The following is a 17,035-nucleotide window of genomic DNA, read 5'->3' on the forward strand; positions in this document are numbered from 1 at the left end:
TGGACAGCCCCTTTCACTTTCTCGTTTGAAATAATTATATATTTTTCTTATAATGTCTTTTGCATCAGACGACAAATTGGATGTGGACATTTCTCTCTGTAGATGTGTGTGCACTTTGTGCAATGCACGTGCTTGAAGTCACGTGACATGATCTGCCAATCATAATGTAAGGATTTTAGATATGACCTGCCTATTTGCATGACCGGGTTGCTGTTACAGTAAGTAGCTCAACACACTTGACATGTGAGGTGTTGTTGTGACTTAAAATAATGACAGCTCTTATAGACAACTTTCTTATTATTGAGTGATAAATTATGACAATTAAAATCCTCAATGATAGAAGAATTATAGAGCCTCATACCAAATTGGAAACTGATAGCACTTATAGTTCTAAAGTAAAGTTACCAAACACCGTCCTGAAACATTTTCTGCCAGGCTACATATAATAATGTTTGTCATTGATACCGTTTTGGTTCATGTTGACTCAGATACAGGATATAGATGAGACACGCTATATGTATGCACGTGGTGATGTCATGCCATTTAACATCAACAACGTGGACGTAACTGTATCAGCGAATACTATATATGGAATCACATCAGCGATATTGACGGGCCTTCTTCATCCTAAGATCTTAGATGATGTTGATGTGCAGGTAGAGTAACACTGTGCAGTCTCCTTGACCAAAATCTTTATAGTCCTATGTTGTCTGTTTCCTAGGGTATGTGTTCCTATCTTTATGGTCCTGTCTTTTCAGTTTTCCAAGGGTATATGTTTCTGGCTTTACAGTCCTATCTTGTCAGTTCACCTAGGGTGTGTGTTCCTATCTTTATATAGTCTTGTCTTTTCAGTTCTCCAAGGGTATGTGTTTTTGGCTTTACAGTCCTATCTTGTTAGTTCATCTAGGGTATGTGTTCCTATTTTCATAGCCCTGTCTTTTTCGTTATCCTACGGTATGTCTTCCCGGCTTTATAGTTCTGTCTTGTTGGTTCGCCAAGGGTAAGTGTTCTGTTTTTATAGCCTTGTCTTATCTGTTCTACTAGGGTATGTGTTCCCAGTTTTATAGTCCTATTTCGTTGGTTGTCCTAGGCTAAATGTTCATGGCTATATAGTCCAGTCTTGCTGGTTGTTCCTGATAGTGGTGGTCCGATTAATTGAAATAATCAAAGATTGGTCAAAATGACTGAAATTGATCATATTTTCTCATAATCAAAACAATTTTGGAACACTTTATTGGTTAAACAGTATTTTTCACAAGGTTGGTTTTGTATGTTTATGAGTACTACCAGCATGTTCCAAGTCAGGAGTATTGAACGGGTGTAATGAACCAATTGTCAGTTGTGAAAATTTAGGCAATTCCCAACACTATTCCTTCACTTTATAGTCGTATCTTGTTGGTTGTCCTAAGGTATGTGTTCACAGCTTCATAGTCCTATTTTGTTGGTTGTCCACGGGTAAGTGTTCCTAGCTCTATAGTCCTGTCTTGTTGGTTGTCCTAGGGTTAGTGTTTTGAGCTTTATAGTCCTATCTTGTTGGTTGTCCTAGAATATCTGTTCCAGGCTTAATAGTCCTGTCTTGTTGGCTGTGCTGGGTAAGTGTTATCTTGTTGGTTCTCTCTTCTCTCTAACGTGTTCATATATCTTGTTTTGACGTTTGAGTTGTTTCTTTGGTGGTATTGTGCATATTATGAATTAACCTTGATTGTGTTCTTGATAATTATACTCATTGTCCTTACTATATGCTGTGTAAACAACAAAGACTTGGGTGATGCGGTGGGCAAACTAAGGTGTCAGGCAAGTAATACACAACCGCTAGTATGCAGTACACAACCCTGTGCTCTTAAGAGAACCCACGAATCCTTTGGTATTTGACCAGATGGTGGCAAGCACCTATTTGCGGGTACAGCAATGTGCAGTAAACATGGATAAAGTACTTTGACTATCTGTCCCAGTGTACCCAGCCGTGAATGGGTACCTCGTAAGGAAGGGAAAGCCACATAAACTTGGTGCACATAGTAGGCTGCAAGAGTTGTATGATCTCCAGGGAGTTGAAATTGGAAACATGATGTGCCATTGTCATGGACATCCAATGATCGAGGGGAAAACAAAGCACCCTTGAGCAGTTGAACTGGCAAACTGGATGTCGACGCTATACAATTGTGTAGTATAAATGTCAAGTATATCATTTGTCTTCTTATTACTATAGGTTCTATTTGCAACCCAAATTTGCTTACATGATAGTCAATTTTCGTATTACTCCAGAAAACAAGACACATTTCATGATGGCTGTATTTTCTAATTGCAGAAGATATACCTTAACACAACATCAATGTTGATTTATGAGATCAACAGCAACATGACAGATAGGAGGGATCTGGCACTCACATACTACCCGTCATTATTTGAGTTCTACTGGTTTGTAGCAAGGACTGCATTCTTGATCAACACGAAGATTCGCACAGGACCACTGCCACATCAGGTTATCTCAAGTCTTTGTACATGCTAAGGGAACAATCCTAACTTATTCTTTTGCCCTTGTGAAGATCCAGTTTAGAACTGATCTTCAGTAACCCATTCTTGTCGTAAGAGATGACTAATGGGACTCACTGACTTTATTGACACATGTCATCATATCCCAGTTACATAGATCAAAGCCCATGGTGTTGATCGCTGGATTGTGTGGTCCAACTTGATTATTTAGTGAGTGATGCCATGTAGCTGGACTATTGCTAGAGCGTGGCATAAAACGCTTGTTCTTTGGGATGTTAGGGAAGGGCTGACATTGTCTTTATAAATTCTGATTTTTTTTTTCCCAGAAGAAGCTGCAAAGGGTAAATCACATAGGACAATTGAAGATCAACAATTTACTTAACAATCTTTCAGAAATAACCTATTCGTTGTAATGACACATGAGAAACTGATTATAATTCACCACTTTATTTCTGTAATGATATATAAAATGTGCAGAATAATATATGTGATATATTGATATAAGCAATCACAGCATTGTGTGAGGTGAGCTAAGGAAACAGGAACAACATGGGATGATGAAATATGTGTCTAGGTTTACCTGTAAGAATTCATGCCAGTCACTCAGAAGCAAGCAGGAAATGGATTGAGACATGCAGTTGATCCACACAGAGACCATATAATATAATCTATTATATGGTCTCTGATCCAGGACACATATACATGTTATATTCATGAATCTCTTTGTTCAGCTATTGTACCAGGTTGGAGCTGACCTGACTAGTGTCCTCCGTGGGGCTATGACTCAAGCCATCTTAGTGGCTGGAAGATCACAGGGAGACACCATGTATTTTGATGACTTTCTTGGGGATGGAGACACAACAAAAGATAACAAGACAGTAGTAAGCATGATATTTAATCCCCTTGGGAATGAAGGTTAGAATATCCAGACACCAGTTGTATGAGGAGACTGCAAGAGATCAATATGATCAGGGTCTGTTCAAGGCCGGGTGATGGTCATCAGCTTCTAGCACTGCTCAGAGTTAACCGTGCATTAGTCAGCCTGCAGGTTGATTGTATGCAGATCATTGTAATGTTGCTGGCAATACTGACTGTGGCATTAAACAACCAAGGACTGTCTGTACCTCTACTTATTCACAGGACATGGAAGCAATGTGATTCATGATCCACATGGGCTGTGGCCATCAACTGTACCCACTATTGGTTATGTTGCTGTCAAAGGGTTTACCTCCATTCATATGGCCAAATAATTATATGACATGAAAAGTATTCTTTAACTGGAACAAGATGGGTTCATTGAAGGGCATTGTCTGATCAGGGTGGAGAGATTGATTGAAGTGTAATTTTATGTCTGTCTCGTGTTGAAGATCAATGGTGAGGACCGAATATTCACAACAACAATGGCAACCAATGCTCTCATCCACACATGGGCAGTTTTTGATGAGACACAGAGAAAGCTGTTCTGGTCAAAAGGTAAACATGACTTGTGAAAACATCAGGGAACTGCAGTAACCAGCTACATGGCCAACATTCCTAAATTTGGCCAACACATTTGTATGTTATTAATCCTGCCCAATGCAGACAGGCTACCGGCAGTGCCTGTGCGTAAGTTATGGGTGCAGACTATCCCTTGCTATGTTTTTTAGTAACTTCTTATTGTCCAGGATATGTCAAATGATTTACCAATCTAAAGTGGTTGATAATCCATGAATTCAACATGTTACAGAGACACCGACATCTGTTAGGGCGACTGTGGAGAAATCTGTTTCGTGGCTCGTCCACAATGTGTTAACAGGACAATACAAGCCTTGGAATGCCTTTTTCTCAGGGTCAGGGAAAGGACATGAGGTACATTGACATATTTTCTTCATTGTGATCTGTGTTGTTATCAGCACTTCAGTCTGTGGACAGTTGTCTGTGTACCAAAAACCCAAATCATTCCGCAGTATGTAGCCATGTATCAAAAGCTGATTTTCAGTAATTGTTGTAAGAATCAATTCTCATTCTTTGTCTGAAAAATAAATCTTCACACTCACCTGTTCCTATTGTAGTAACCCAGTATTGGTTCTGTATTGAGATTACCTGCTGTGGGCTCTGTATTACATTTGTTGTATTCACCCAGTATACTGCATTCAACTCCTTAACTGACTTTGATGAATTTATGACAGACCCTATCCATAAAATCATTGCTATCCAATACAACTACACGTAAACCCAATCAACGTAAACTAGGGTGTTGATCGGTTATAAGTCTGGACAGTCATGTAGTTTGACTAAGCAATGATGGATTGAGTTGGAACAGCATTGTTAGGCTTAGTAACATGTTCGTCTATGTAGTCACACTAGCGCTCATGCAGAAGCTCCAGACTGACCTAGATATCCTAGCCATATGATAGACCGCACAGCATACAGTGAACATCATCATCATCATCATCATTAGTATGGAGCTTTTAGGCTTGATGTAATTTTTTGTACTCATCCACCGATATAGGAAGTGAAGTACATCCATTGTGTCCACCAATATGGGAAGTGTAGTACACCAAGTGTGTCCACCGATATAGGAAGTGTACTACGTCCATTGTGTCCTCCGATATCGGAAGTGTAGTATGTCCATTGTGTTCACCGATATAGACAGTATATTACCTCCATTTTTTCCACCAATATAGGAAGTATATTACCTCTATTGTGTCCACCGATAAAGGAAGTGTCGTATGTCCGTTGTTTCCGCCAATATAGGAAGTGTAGTATGTCCATTGTGTCAGCCAATATAGGAAGTGTAGTATGTCCATGGTGTCCACTGATGTAGCAAGTGGATTACGTCCATTGTGTCCACCGATATAAGAAGTGTACTATGTCCAGTGTGTCTGCCAATTTAGAAAGTGTAGTATGTCCATTGTGTCAGCCATTATAGGAAGTGTAGTATGTCCATGGTGTCCTCTGATGTAGAAAGTGGATTACGTCCATTGTGTCCACTAATATAGATGTATAGTGTATTTGTATATAAAGCCATTCGACCTACAGTACAAAATAGTACACAGTACAGATGCGTTACCCGATAGGTATACAATATGGGTCAAAGAGGCAAATTTCACTAACAGTATTTCGGAGAAAACACTTAGTACAGATATAGCACAAGGTTGTTAGACATGTTACATATCTGTAAGTTTATATAGGATGGTACATTATACAACTGAGCTATCAGATGTGTACATACCACAAATATACCATGATGTTAACACTATGTCACAGCATAAATGTATTTTAAATGTTTTGCAGAGTTGCTAATATATTACATATCCGAGAGGTATACATAGGCTTCAGGCAAAGACATATTTCCCACTTGGTTGGCTATAGAATTATACATCAGCAACATTTTTAATGACAGTGTCCAAACCTTTTCTGGTTTGACTGCGTGCCGAGTATTTTGCACCCTGGTCTAAATATTACATACACACCAATATGTGAAATATTATATAGTAAGGTTGGATTTCCAAATGGGTGTACAACAAGGGTAGAAAAAGACTGTGCTAACACTACTATGCTGAATAAACATATTTCAAATATTTCACAAGGTTGTTTATTATATTGATATCTGAAGATGTACAGAGACTTTGAATCGAAATATAATGCCCACTTGATGTCTTTGGAATTAGGCGTTGGCAAAGGCTATCATAGAACCTGCAGTTGTATATAACATGTACTTCGTCTTCAACAGCCTTACAATGCTTACATAGTACAACATTATCATTAACATTAGCCAAACCTTTTCTCACTAACTGAATACCAAGTATATTGCATCCTGATCTAAACATTGTAAACATTTGTATATTTTCTTTGCTAATGTTAGACAAAAGATATTTTTCACAATTCAACAAAGAATTATGAGAGTAATAGAAACACAGTGATTTGTGGTCATGAAGGGATGAGTGCCACTCTTGGTAGAGGCAATCATTAAGTCTTTCAACAAATTTACAAATAAATATTTTTGAATCACCAACAGATTGTGTGTTCCATACAATTCCAAACCCATACCTGAACAATAAATGCTTAACATAACTTACCCATGTTGGTCGTTTTCTAGATTCAATTGACAGTAAAAACTGATAACATTGATAAGGGTATCTATCAGGATGCATGTGTAATAATCTTAGCCAATATTTAATACATTTTACAAAGAAAACATGTGACAAAGGGAGTTGACCGCTTTCCCCATAAGCAACAGTATTTGGAGATCTATAACCAATTTGTAGCATGAATTTGCAGAACTTCCGATGTACAATTTCAATATTCTCTCTCTTTCGAAAGCCCCAGATCTCACAACATAGGAAGTGTACAATGTCCAGTGTGTCCACCAATATAGGAAGTGTACTACGTCCAGAGTGTCTGCCAATGTAGGAAGTGTAGTATGTCCATTGTGTCCTCCGATAAGTGTAGTACACTGATTAGGTCCACCAATGTAGGAAGAATATGACGTCCATGGTGTCCACCGAAATACGAAGTGTAGTATGTCCATTGTGTCTGCCAATATATGAAGTGTAGTATGTATGTTGTGTCCACCAATACAAGAAGTGTCGTATGTCTATTGTGTCTGCCAATATAAGAAGTATATTATGCCCATTGTATCCACCAATATAGGAAGTGTAGTATGTCCATGGTGTCCACACATGCAGGAAGTGGATTACGTCCATTGTGTCCACCGATATAAGAAGTGTACTACGTCCCGTGTGTCCGCCAATATAGGAAGTGTAGTATGTCCTTTCACAGCAAAAATAAGCTGGTTTCCGGAACACTGAAACCAAGAAGAAACGTCATGGAAACCAACATTTCCAGTTGGTTTCCAGGGAGTTTCCAAAAGTTTCATAGTGGTTTCCATGCAACTGAAACTGCACCATTTCAGGATGGTTTCCAGTTCGTTTCATTACCCACTCCTCCAAGCGGGATCCAGTTGGTTTCCATGTACGAGTTTATTTTAGGTTTCAACCTGGTTTCCATGTACGAGTTTATTGTAGGTTTCAACCTGGTTTCCACGTGTGAGTTTATTGTAGGTTTCAACCTGGTTTCCATGTATGAGTTTATTGTAGGTTTCAACCTGGTTTCCATGTATGAGTTTACTGTAGGTTTCAACCTGGTTTCCGTGTTGTAGTTTCCAACCTAGTTTAATACCTAGTTTCCATGAACTGAAACTTGCTCGTGTCGGCCCTTTACCCGATCCTCCGGAAAACATGTTGTTTCATGTCTCACATGTAGCAAATCAGGTATTTTATACAATTGCATAATGGTAAAAGGCTCCAGGATGGCAAATAACAGAATAAAACACAAATTCATTAAAAGTTTATTTATATTCAACAATTTGTTTGTACACAAATAATATTCGGAATATTCAAGTTAGTAAATGAAACAAAAGCAAGGGTATAATTAGCAGTGAGTACAGAATATTTTGCTTGAACACATCAATGTAGATCAGCCCATATCACTTGGCTTCCTAGTTTGAAAAATGTTAGCTCATTCCCCAAGAGAGGAAGAATTGTGTGCTTCTTCTCCTCCGGCCAATCAATCGTTTCACAGCCTTCCTGCTTTCCAGCTTCTGAAATTTGAAAAACAAACTATCAGTACAAACAATGATTCGTCAACGATATCCATGGCTAGAGAAAAGAAAACTGTCAAACATTGCTTGAGGTGAAATACACTGAACCCCATGTCCAAAAGCGAAGAGCTCAAAAAGTATAAAATGAGCATTTGACATCAAAAGTTTCAATCCCAGAACAGCCTATTGATATATGAGAGTGCAGAGACATGAAAAATTCTCCTTTGAAAGCCATAATTTATTTTCTGAATGTTACTTACAATACACATTAGGTGTATAGAACTAGGACTTATCCGTTATTGTGAAAAGACATATTTTCTTAACCAATAATATGCAGTCATTCAGGCAGACAAGCTATGAATATGGGGTCACAAGCATACACTGCAGCATATGTGCTATTTAAAACTTTTTAAGCTGTAAATTTCAAAGGATAAATTGCACTTTTTCAACAGTGTTCATTTTGAAATTCCTTGAATGTACATAGAAAGAATCCAAATTAACTTGATATTTTAAAGGATTCCTTTAGATTTTTAATCTGTGCAAGATGTAAAATGACTAGAATACGTTTACTTACTCTGAACCTTTTGCCGTTCTTTGCGTACAAGCCGTGGGCCTCTGCTTTCCCCACACCTTCTTAAGAGATCCATCTTGTTCATCCAAACCCATCAAAAAGCTTCTGAAAGGAGACATGTGCATGATGCATAACTATAAGTGAAACATGTTTCCAGTTGGAGGTTGCAAGAATAGTGACATGCGCCATGCATTTTTACTGATTCCTAGGATTTACATTATTTGGTTATGTTGTATGTACATTATGTACTGGACGGTTCAGGTTATACATACCTTTTGAATGTCAAAATGAGTTGGTCCTGGCTGCCTTCTTCAGAATTTCCAACACTGCCCTCCTTTATGCTGGAAACGTAGAAATGCATCGATTAAAAAACAGGAACTTGTCATATTGCACTCTTGATAACAATAAAGTGTCGAATACAAAGAATAAATATCAATTTGCAAAGTGTAGATTATGCTAGATGAAAAGAATCCAGGTCAACAAATTCATATACTATTTTGGGTTGGCAATCCATCATTGTATACCCATATATTCTTTATATCAAAAACTCTTCGCAACCTTTTCTGTGGGCCTAACACAATCTACAGTTCTTCATTCAGGGTTCGTTAAATCTTGATATAATAAGCATAACACTACTTACATCAGATGGCAAACCTAAATTATCTCATAAATCAATGATATAAAAATATTCAATATTAGTTTGAAAACATTGTGAAATTTCATTTTTGAAATTTCACTCAAACAATGCACCAAATCTGGTCAGAGAATCACTAACCTATAAATGCAAAATGACACACTATCCCCAACTACATTGTTTTCAAAGGTGCAAATATCAAAAGCAATATGAAAAGGATTTCTTAAATAAATATTCGTATTTATAAATACGTTTGAAGTTACTGTGAGTCGTAACAAGCACATTAGCAATAATAGACTAGAGATATTTGTGATTTATTTTCTTCTTGCAACGATAATTTTTCATTCATTAACACAATGAACCATTTTAATCGTGTGTGAGCTGATCCAAATCACAGTAATATTGAGTTCTTGAATTAACCGAGTGTTGAGTGAAGGAAGCCATCTCTCTTGCTAAGAATTCAACACGCATTTGCTTACAGAGGTTCATCAAGTCTAAACTTTCATATGTATTGTGGTAGTTACTTATTTACGTTAAACATTACGAATAACATGTGTTATTGCTTATTTCAAGAAAATAACACTGTACCTGACCAGATCGTGGAATGTTCCTTTTCTCCCGCTGCGATCGACGACTGCTGCTGTTCTCAATTTTTCACGTAACCGAATGTCCAAAACTTCTATTGTAAATCTCATTGCCAGTCTCTTGAATCAGATAACACGGGCAAACGTAGGAATACTGCATTGTGTTGACTTCCTTGTTGTCGTTACTGGTCATACCGGTTGAGAACTGCTTTCAAAATAGTCGTCTCAAAACAACTTGGGATCAAGTGACAAAATGGCGGCAACTGTGCGTTGGGGCATTGTGGGTAATAACAAATACCTGATCCTTTTTCGATTGGCAAGCATGAAATCCTTCTCTGACCCAAATTCGATGTGATTTTAAGACAAAGACTGAAAACGACCACTTCAGTACATTAAACTGTTGCTTTTATAAAATGTCACGAGTTCGCGTGCCCATGGATTACCGAGTCATTACTTCCGGTTTCGTCTGTCAACACCTGACTCAGGTAAGTTCCATTGTTTTTACAGCTAGCTAATTTTGATAATAGAACCTGTTAAGTGGGGACTGCCCCAATGAAGCCGACACACGAACCCCGACACACTAATGACCTGACACTGAGTAATTGTCAAGTATTTGAACTCAGTGTCAAAGTATTCCAACTATAAATGCTTTTAATGCTAAACTTTACGCACTGCCTCAGTTTATTGTATAATATTGTATAATATTCTGGATATTAAGAAATACCATTATGTAAGTACCGAACTGACAATTGTTTTAATGACTTATACTAATCTTCCTAAATGCTTATACTCTTTCACATTCCTAGGAGTTGGCAGTCTATAGCCTGTTTATATATTGCATCATTTGCCTTTTAATTAATAATATATATCTGAACTACTGCTATTGCTAAAGTGGTTTTAATTTTACTTATTTTTATACAATATATTTACTGAAAGGAATACAAGCCCGTACACAACTCAATGATCAAATAAATTATAATTAATATATAATAAAAGTTTGAGCAATGTTCCTATGCAGAGTCAACTCACCTTTTATTCTTGTACATAGATATCAGAGTTTTATTATTTCTTTTCAGATAAAGAAATCGTCTGATCCTTAATTTGAGAAAGCAGACAACCGAAACCTGGACTTGCCTCATTCATCCCAATCTAGAGAAACCAGACTAAGTGTGCCTCGCGCACATAACTGGACAAAGGCCGTTTATAGCCATTCGTCCTTTCACCATTTGTATGTTTAGTACGGTTATTGTGAAGTTTGTGTGCATGGTACTTGGAATATGATGCTTCATTACATTATGAATAAACAAGAATGTGAAGGAACAAAGTGTACCGTTTGTTCTTGTATCATTAGTTTGAAGCCACATTTAATATTGTGATATCCACCGAATCATGCGTCAACAATTTACTTTTGTTGTCAGGAATGGAAACCAACACATGACCATAGCTTCGTGTCAGTTTCCATCACCAGAGCTTAGAGTATCCATTATGGATTCTATTTGGAAACTAGGTCACCCAGTTTCACTGAATGGATACCAACTGGATGTCAGGATGACAAACAATTACCCATTTTGTGTTACTTAGTTCAAAACAGCCCAATGGAAACCAACATGAAACCACATTTTCTGCTTTTATGTTGGTTTCCATTCAGTGAGATGTGAGAATTGCAAATTCCAGATATGGAAACCAACAAGAAACCACCGAACTTAGTTTCATTTTGGTTTCCATTTACAGAATTCCACAATCACAGATTCCAAAATGGAATCTAGTTGGAAACTCAGTGAGTTTCAGGGAATGGAAACCAACTGGATTCCGCAATTACCCACATTACGGATGGTTTCCAGGTTTCTGGAAACCAAGTCATTTTTGTAGTGTTTGTGTCTGCTAATATGGGAAGTGAAGTATGTCCATTGTGTCCACTGATGTAGGAAGTGGATTGTGTCCGTTATGTCCACCGATATAGGAAGTGTAGTATGTCCAGTGTGCCCGCCAAAAAGAAGTGTAGTGTGTCCATTGTGTCCACTGATATCGGAAGTGCAGCATGTGCATGGTGTCCACTGATGTTAGAAGTGGATTACATCCATTGTGTCTACTGATAGAGGAAGTGTACTACGTCCCCTGTGTCCGCCAATATAGGAAGTGTAGTATGGCCGTTGTGTCCACTGATATGGGAAGTGTAGTATGTCCATTGTGTTTGCAATATAGGAAGCGTACTAGGTTCAATGTGTCCATTGATATAGGAAGTGCAGTACATACATTGTGTCCACTGATGTAGGAAGTATAGTATGTGCAGTGTGTCTATCATTATAGGAAGTGTAGTGTGTCCTTGGTGTCCACTGATGTAGGATGTGTACTACGTCAAGTATGTCTACCGATATAGGAAGTGTAGTACATACATTGTGTCCACTGATGTAGGGAGTGTAGGATGTCTAGTGTGTCCACTGATATAGGAAGTGTAGTACATACATAGTGTCCACTGATGTAGGGAGTGTGGGATGTCTAGTGTGTCCACTGATATAGGAAGTGTAGTACATACATTGTGTCCACTGATGTAGGGAGTGTAGGATGTCTAGTGTGTCCACTGATATAGGAAGTGTAGTACATACATAGTGTCCACTGATGTAGGGAGTGTGGGATGTCTAGTGTGTCCACTGATATAGGAAGTGTAGTATGACCAGCACGTCAACCGATATAGGAAGTTTAGTACATCCATCATGTCCAACTACTGCTAGACACATATTAGATGATCCTGTGCACTAACCGCATTTGTGACAAGAGAGGCGGTACAACGAATTGGGCGAGTACACTTGGCTGCCACGTGCAATACATGCTAACCGTGACATGAAATCAACACCGCTACTGATTAACACCTGTCTCGCTTCTGTGTAACATCAGTCTCACTACTGTTTTACACCTGTCTCAATACTGTTAAACAGATTTCAGTTGTAGTAAAAAATGTCCAAGTTAGGAAAACATGGGCAAACAGTTCATTCTCAGGCAAGGGAGATAGCATACAATGTTATCATGGACAAAAATTGTGCAACCAAAGCAGATTCTCTTTTACAAAGCAGCCTTGCTACTGGACTCTCAACGGCAACTTTAAAGTGCATTAAGGCAGAACGAGTGGACCTACATTTATCAGTCCCACCAAGTTGCGCAAACCCAAAACTTGCAGTTACAAACTTGATGATTTCGACCGGCGTGCAGTCCGTCAATTTCTACAAAGTTTATATGGCGGAAAAAACAACTACCCACTCTGGATACGATGTATGATATGGCAAAGTGCCAGTTGAACTACAAGGATTCTAAGGAAAGTTTTCGAAAAAATCTCAAAGACATGGGGTTTAGGTGGCGAAAAACGCAGTCAAACCGTAAACTTTTAATGGAACCTAAAAGCTTTGCAATACTTGCGTGCAATAAAGAAATACAGAGAAGAAAATCGAACTCTCATCTTTATCGATGAAACATGGTTGCATGTACACCACTTTGTCCCAAAGTGTTGGCAACTTGAGGGTGAAGTCGTAATAAATGGGGTTCAACCTCCGTCTGGCACCGGACCTCGGCTTATTGTGGTTCATGCAGGGGAAGAAAACGGTTTTGTTCCAAATACTTTGCTTGTTTTTTTATTCCAAACTCAAATCAGCAGACTATCATGACGAGATGAACTTTGATAATTTGTCCAAATGGCTCCAGGAAAAGTTGATCCCAAACCTTCCACTGCACTCTGTCATCGTTATGGATAATGCACCATATCATAGCAAGCAAGTGGACAAATATCCGCCAACCGCCAACAGAAAAGATGACATAAAAGCATGGCTACAAAGGCACAATATCTCACTTGATGAGAAAATTCTTAAAACCGAAGTATTGTTTCTTGCAAAATCCAACGAATCGGGCCCTGTCTACAGGGTAGACACGATGTTGAAGCAACATGGTCATGATGTACTGCGTCTCCCTCCATACCACGCAGAACTAAACCCGATTGAGTTAATTTGGGCAAATGTGAAAAATTATGTCGCTTCACAAAACTTGTAGTTCACAAAAAGTTCCTTAAGAGTTGCCATAAATGAAATGATGTCTGCAATCGGTGCAAAAGAATGGTCGGAATGTTGTACAAATGGAGCATGTTGGAACAATTGAAGATGGTTACTGACAACGCGAAATCGCAGTAGAAAGGGAAATTGATAGATTAGTGACTGACTTAGGACTTGCAAGTGATTCAGTCACCGAGACTGATTCAGAGAGTGATAATTAAAGCATAAATCAGTAAGTCCGCCTAATTTTCCAGCGTTGTTGTGTCTTGTATAATAATTCACACATACTATATCAGGTTTTTACTGTTCCCATACTTTGTCATAAAAAGAGTAATCTTTGGTGAGTTGTCTGTATTTTATATTTTTTTAGTCACTGATAAATCTACTGAGTCTGGTACTGAGTAATCCCCAAACCGACAAATTTGTGTACAAAGATATTTCTCACTGACTTATCAATGTCAAAAGGTATTTTCAGTTTTCTGTACACAATTGTGGTGACCATAATAAAAATATGACAGAAATTTGGAAATACTGTTTGAACACTAACCATTTCTCTGGAACCGGTTATATAAATTTCCAAGACATAGTATTCCCGGTCGATCACCAGCGGAATTATGGACGAAAGTCAGCCCGTACAGAGAAATAGGAACAAAGTTACGGGATAAAAACATTTCCCCCTTGCTACTCTGATTTAGCCACCACAATTCAATAACAGATAACTTTTAACATACTAAAAAGTTAAATGAAACACAATTAACTGTATGTAGTTATTATCTATTGAATATTTAGCAGACGAAAAGTCAACTTTACCCATTAAAACAACACCGCATATTCCTTCGAATGATAAGACTGCAATTTCAGGCATAAGATACTGATATTCCACGCTAAACTTTAGTTAAGACGAAGACAAATAGATGATTGGGGCATTGACAAGCATTTTAGATATTCAACAATTTTGTTTTAAAAAAACCAGGAAAGTGTCATTTGCTTCATGAAATGGATCGGTGGTGCTAAACATATTTGCTCAGTATGTTGTGGTGATTCAGTTCGTTGGGATTGTACCTGTTCCCAAAGCGAGTGTGCTACAACAATTCATGCGTGAAACGCACGGGGAAAAGGAACTTCTCGATATTTATCAGACAACCTGTCTCCCTCTTGTTTCGAGTGGATCGTTCTGTGGGGCATTCCCAAGTATGCAAATTGGGGTCATTTGTCAGGTCGTGGATCATCTTATATGTGTTTACCAGTATATGGGTAGTTTATTACGTCTATTATGTCCACCGATATATAGATAGTGTATTACATCCACTGCGTCCACCCAGTATAGATCTTGTGTTATGTCATCAGTCGTTTGTAAAGTTCATGATGTGTAGCTATTAATTGGTGGGCAGTTTGTGTGTTGTGCTCACTCTGTATGGTTTCTGTGTTTTGTTTGCCACATAGTAGTCTGCTGCAGACATTATGTTGATCATGTTGATACTGTACAATCTGAAAACTTCTACCAACAGAGCATGCCCTTCTGGTATCCAGTGAACCGGATGGAGTACCTGAATGGCACCAAGATTTCTGATGACAAACACTTCCCATCTTCTCCCTTTATATCCGGATTCCAAGGTGTAGTTTCGGAGGACAGGTACCTGGAAATGTGCCAACAAGAACATTTTGGTCAGAAGACACCAATGACTTTTTCCGGCTACAATGCTGGACAGGGGTACTTCCCTTTCTGGACGTCTGATTCATATACGTATGCATCCACTGTCCTGGCCATCTCCCAGTACAACAACATACATGTGGAATAAGCGTATGGTGTGATAGCAATCTTCTTTCTTCTCAGTTTATGACAAACAACCCCGAAGATCATTATGTTTGTATGACGTTTTGTCCTTTGTACAATTTGTCAAAAATATCGCATCTGCACACACTCCGGAAAATATTCATTCCACGATAAAGCAAACCTAAGATTTATTTTTTTAATACTTACATAGGTGATGAATACGATTATATATTTGTTTGTGCCAACTTCAACTATCACTGGAAATTATACATTTCAAATGCCTGCACTAAAAAGCCCTGGGTGTACAACAAATATGTAATAGCCAATCTTATTGTGTCAAGGAAACATGGTTTTGTAAATAAGTATTTGAAACATTTAAAGAGTGCCATTGCTACAAAGGAAGCTTTGAGTGCAAATAAAGTTCTATTCTGTTCACACGATTGGATTTTTCACTAAGAGTCAAATTATGGAGCAAACCAACGAACAGTCCGTCTGTGGCCTGTTTGATGTTACAGTGGCAGCTGGAGAATGGGTATTATTTTAGATCTTTGATTAAGTGTTACTGATTACCCTGAAGGTAACTCATACTTGAACACCATGTGCAGTAGATACAGTGTTTATTTAGTTTCAGGAAGTCAACTGAGAGGATATCTGTATCCTCTGATGTAGTTCAGTGGTTCACTGGACCGTGTTGTCATGTGTTACAGAAATTCCACCCAGCACAATAAAAAGTGTTGGATGGTAGCCTCAAGGAGTAACAATAAAATGCTTTATGTAATTCTATAAATTTGTATATGCAGAGCAGGTACAGATAACGATTCGTAGTAGGCGAACAGCAACTACTTTCCAGTAGAGTAACTCAGCTAGTGCCAGGACAGGTCTAGTTACTTCGCCCCCATCACAGGTAAACGTTGGTCACAGCAGCAGTCGGGGTTTGGCTGTGGTCCTCAAGAATAGAGATGTGCACTGGGCGGTGGTGCCTCCTGCGAAGGTACCCACTGTGATAGGGCTGCACGACAGGAGGCTGGTGGCCGCCATGCCAGCTTCGAATGCGTCTGTAACGACTGACACGGTTAACGTGTTGTGTTCTTGCCATGTATAGGATCAGCATCGCCACTGCAAAAACACAAGTAATTCATGTTATTCGTGAGCTTGCTAAGTACTTAGCCATCATTTAATGGTATGTCCCTGTTCAACCTTAATATGGAGTTCTGGTACATATTCCCGTAGAAAGACCTGGTACAACTCCAGCGACAGCCAGTCACAAGTACATCATATATTATGGAATAATGCAAGTTCGGACTCTCCGTAAGTATATGTAATTACAGTTCTTTATCAGGCGAGCACTTATTACATATTATGGCATT

General features: G+C 38.5%; 2 protein-coding genes across 5 annotated transcripts in view; one reads left to right on the top strand and one right to left on the bottom strand.

The window, feature by feature from the left end:
• The window catches only part of LOC137268944 (uncharacterized), a 280,426-nt gene extending 264,321 nt beyond the window's left edge, over positions 1–16,105 (top strand). For all 4 annotated transcript variants that reach the window (XM_067803570.1, XM_067803568.1, XM_067803567.1 and 1 more), the window contains 6 exons: positions 489–656; positions 2,306–2,479; positions 3,222–3,371; positions 3,858–3,963; positions 4,217–4,338; positions 15,403–16,105. In XM_067803570.1, coding sequence (XP_067659671.1) covers positions 489–656; positions 2,306–2,479; positions 3,222–3,371; positions 3,858–3,963; positions 4,217–4,338; positions 15,403–15,693 — 1,011 coding nt within the window. In that variant the 3' untranslated portion in view covers positions 15,694–16,105. The remainder of the gene's footprint in view (positions 1–488; positions 657–2,305; positions 2,480–3,221; positions 3,372–3,857; positions 3,964–4,216; positions 4,339–15,402) is intronic.
• On the bottom strand, positions 7,979–10,047 carry LOC137268948 (uncharacterized). Its single transcript, XM_067803574.1, has 4 exons — positions 9,868–10,047; positions 8,918–8,986; positions 8,649–8,750; positions 7,979–8,074 (listed from the first exon to the last, which is right to left on the bottom strand). The coding sequence occupies exons 1-4, from the start codon at positions 9,972–9,974 to the stop codon at positions 8,050–8,052; spliced, it is 303 nt and encodes a 100-aa protein (XP_067659675.1). The 5' UTR covers positions 9,975–10,047; the 3' UTR covers positions 7,979–8,049.
• Positions 16,106–17,035: the final 930 nt, after the last annotated feature.

This window comes from Haliotis asinina, chromosome 16, assembly GCF_037392515.1.
Source record: "Haliotis asinina isolate JCU_RB_2024 chromosome 16, JCU_Hal_asi_v2, whole genome shotgun sequence".
NCBI lineage: Eukaryota > Metazoa > Mollusca > Gastropoda > Lepetellida > Haliotidae > Haliotis > Haliotis asinina.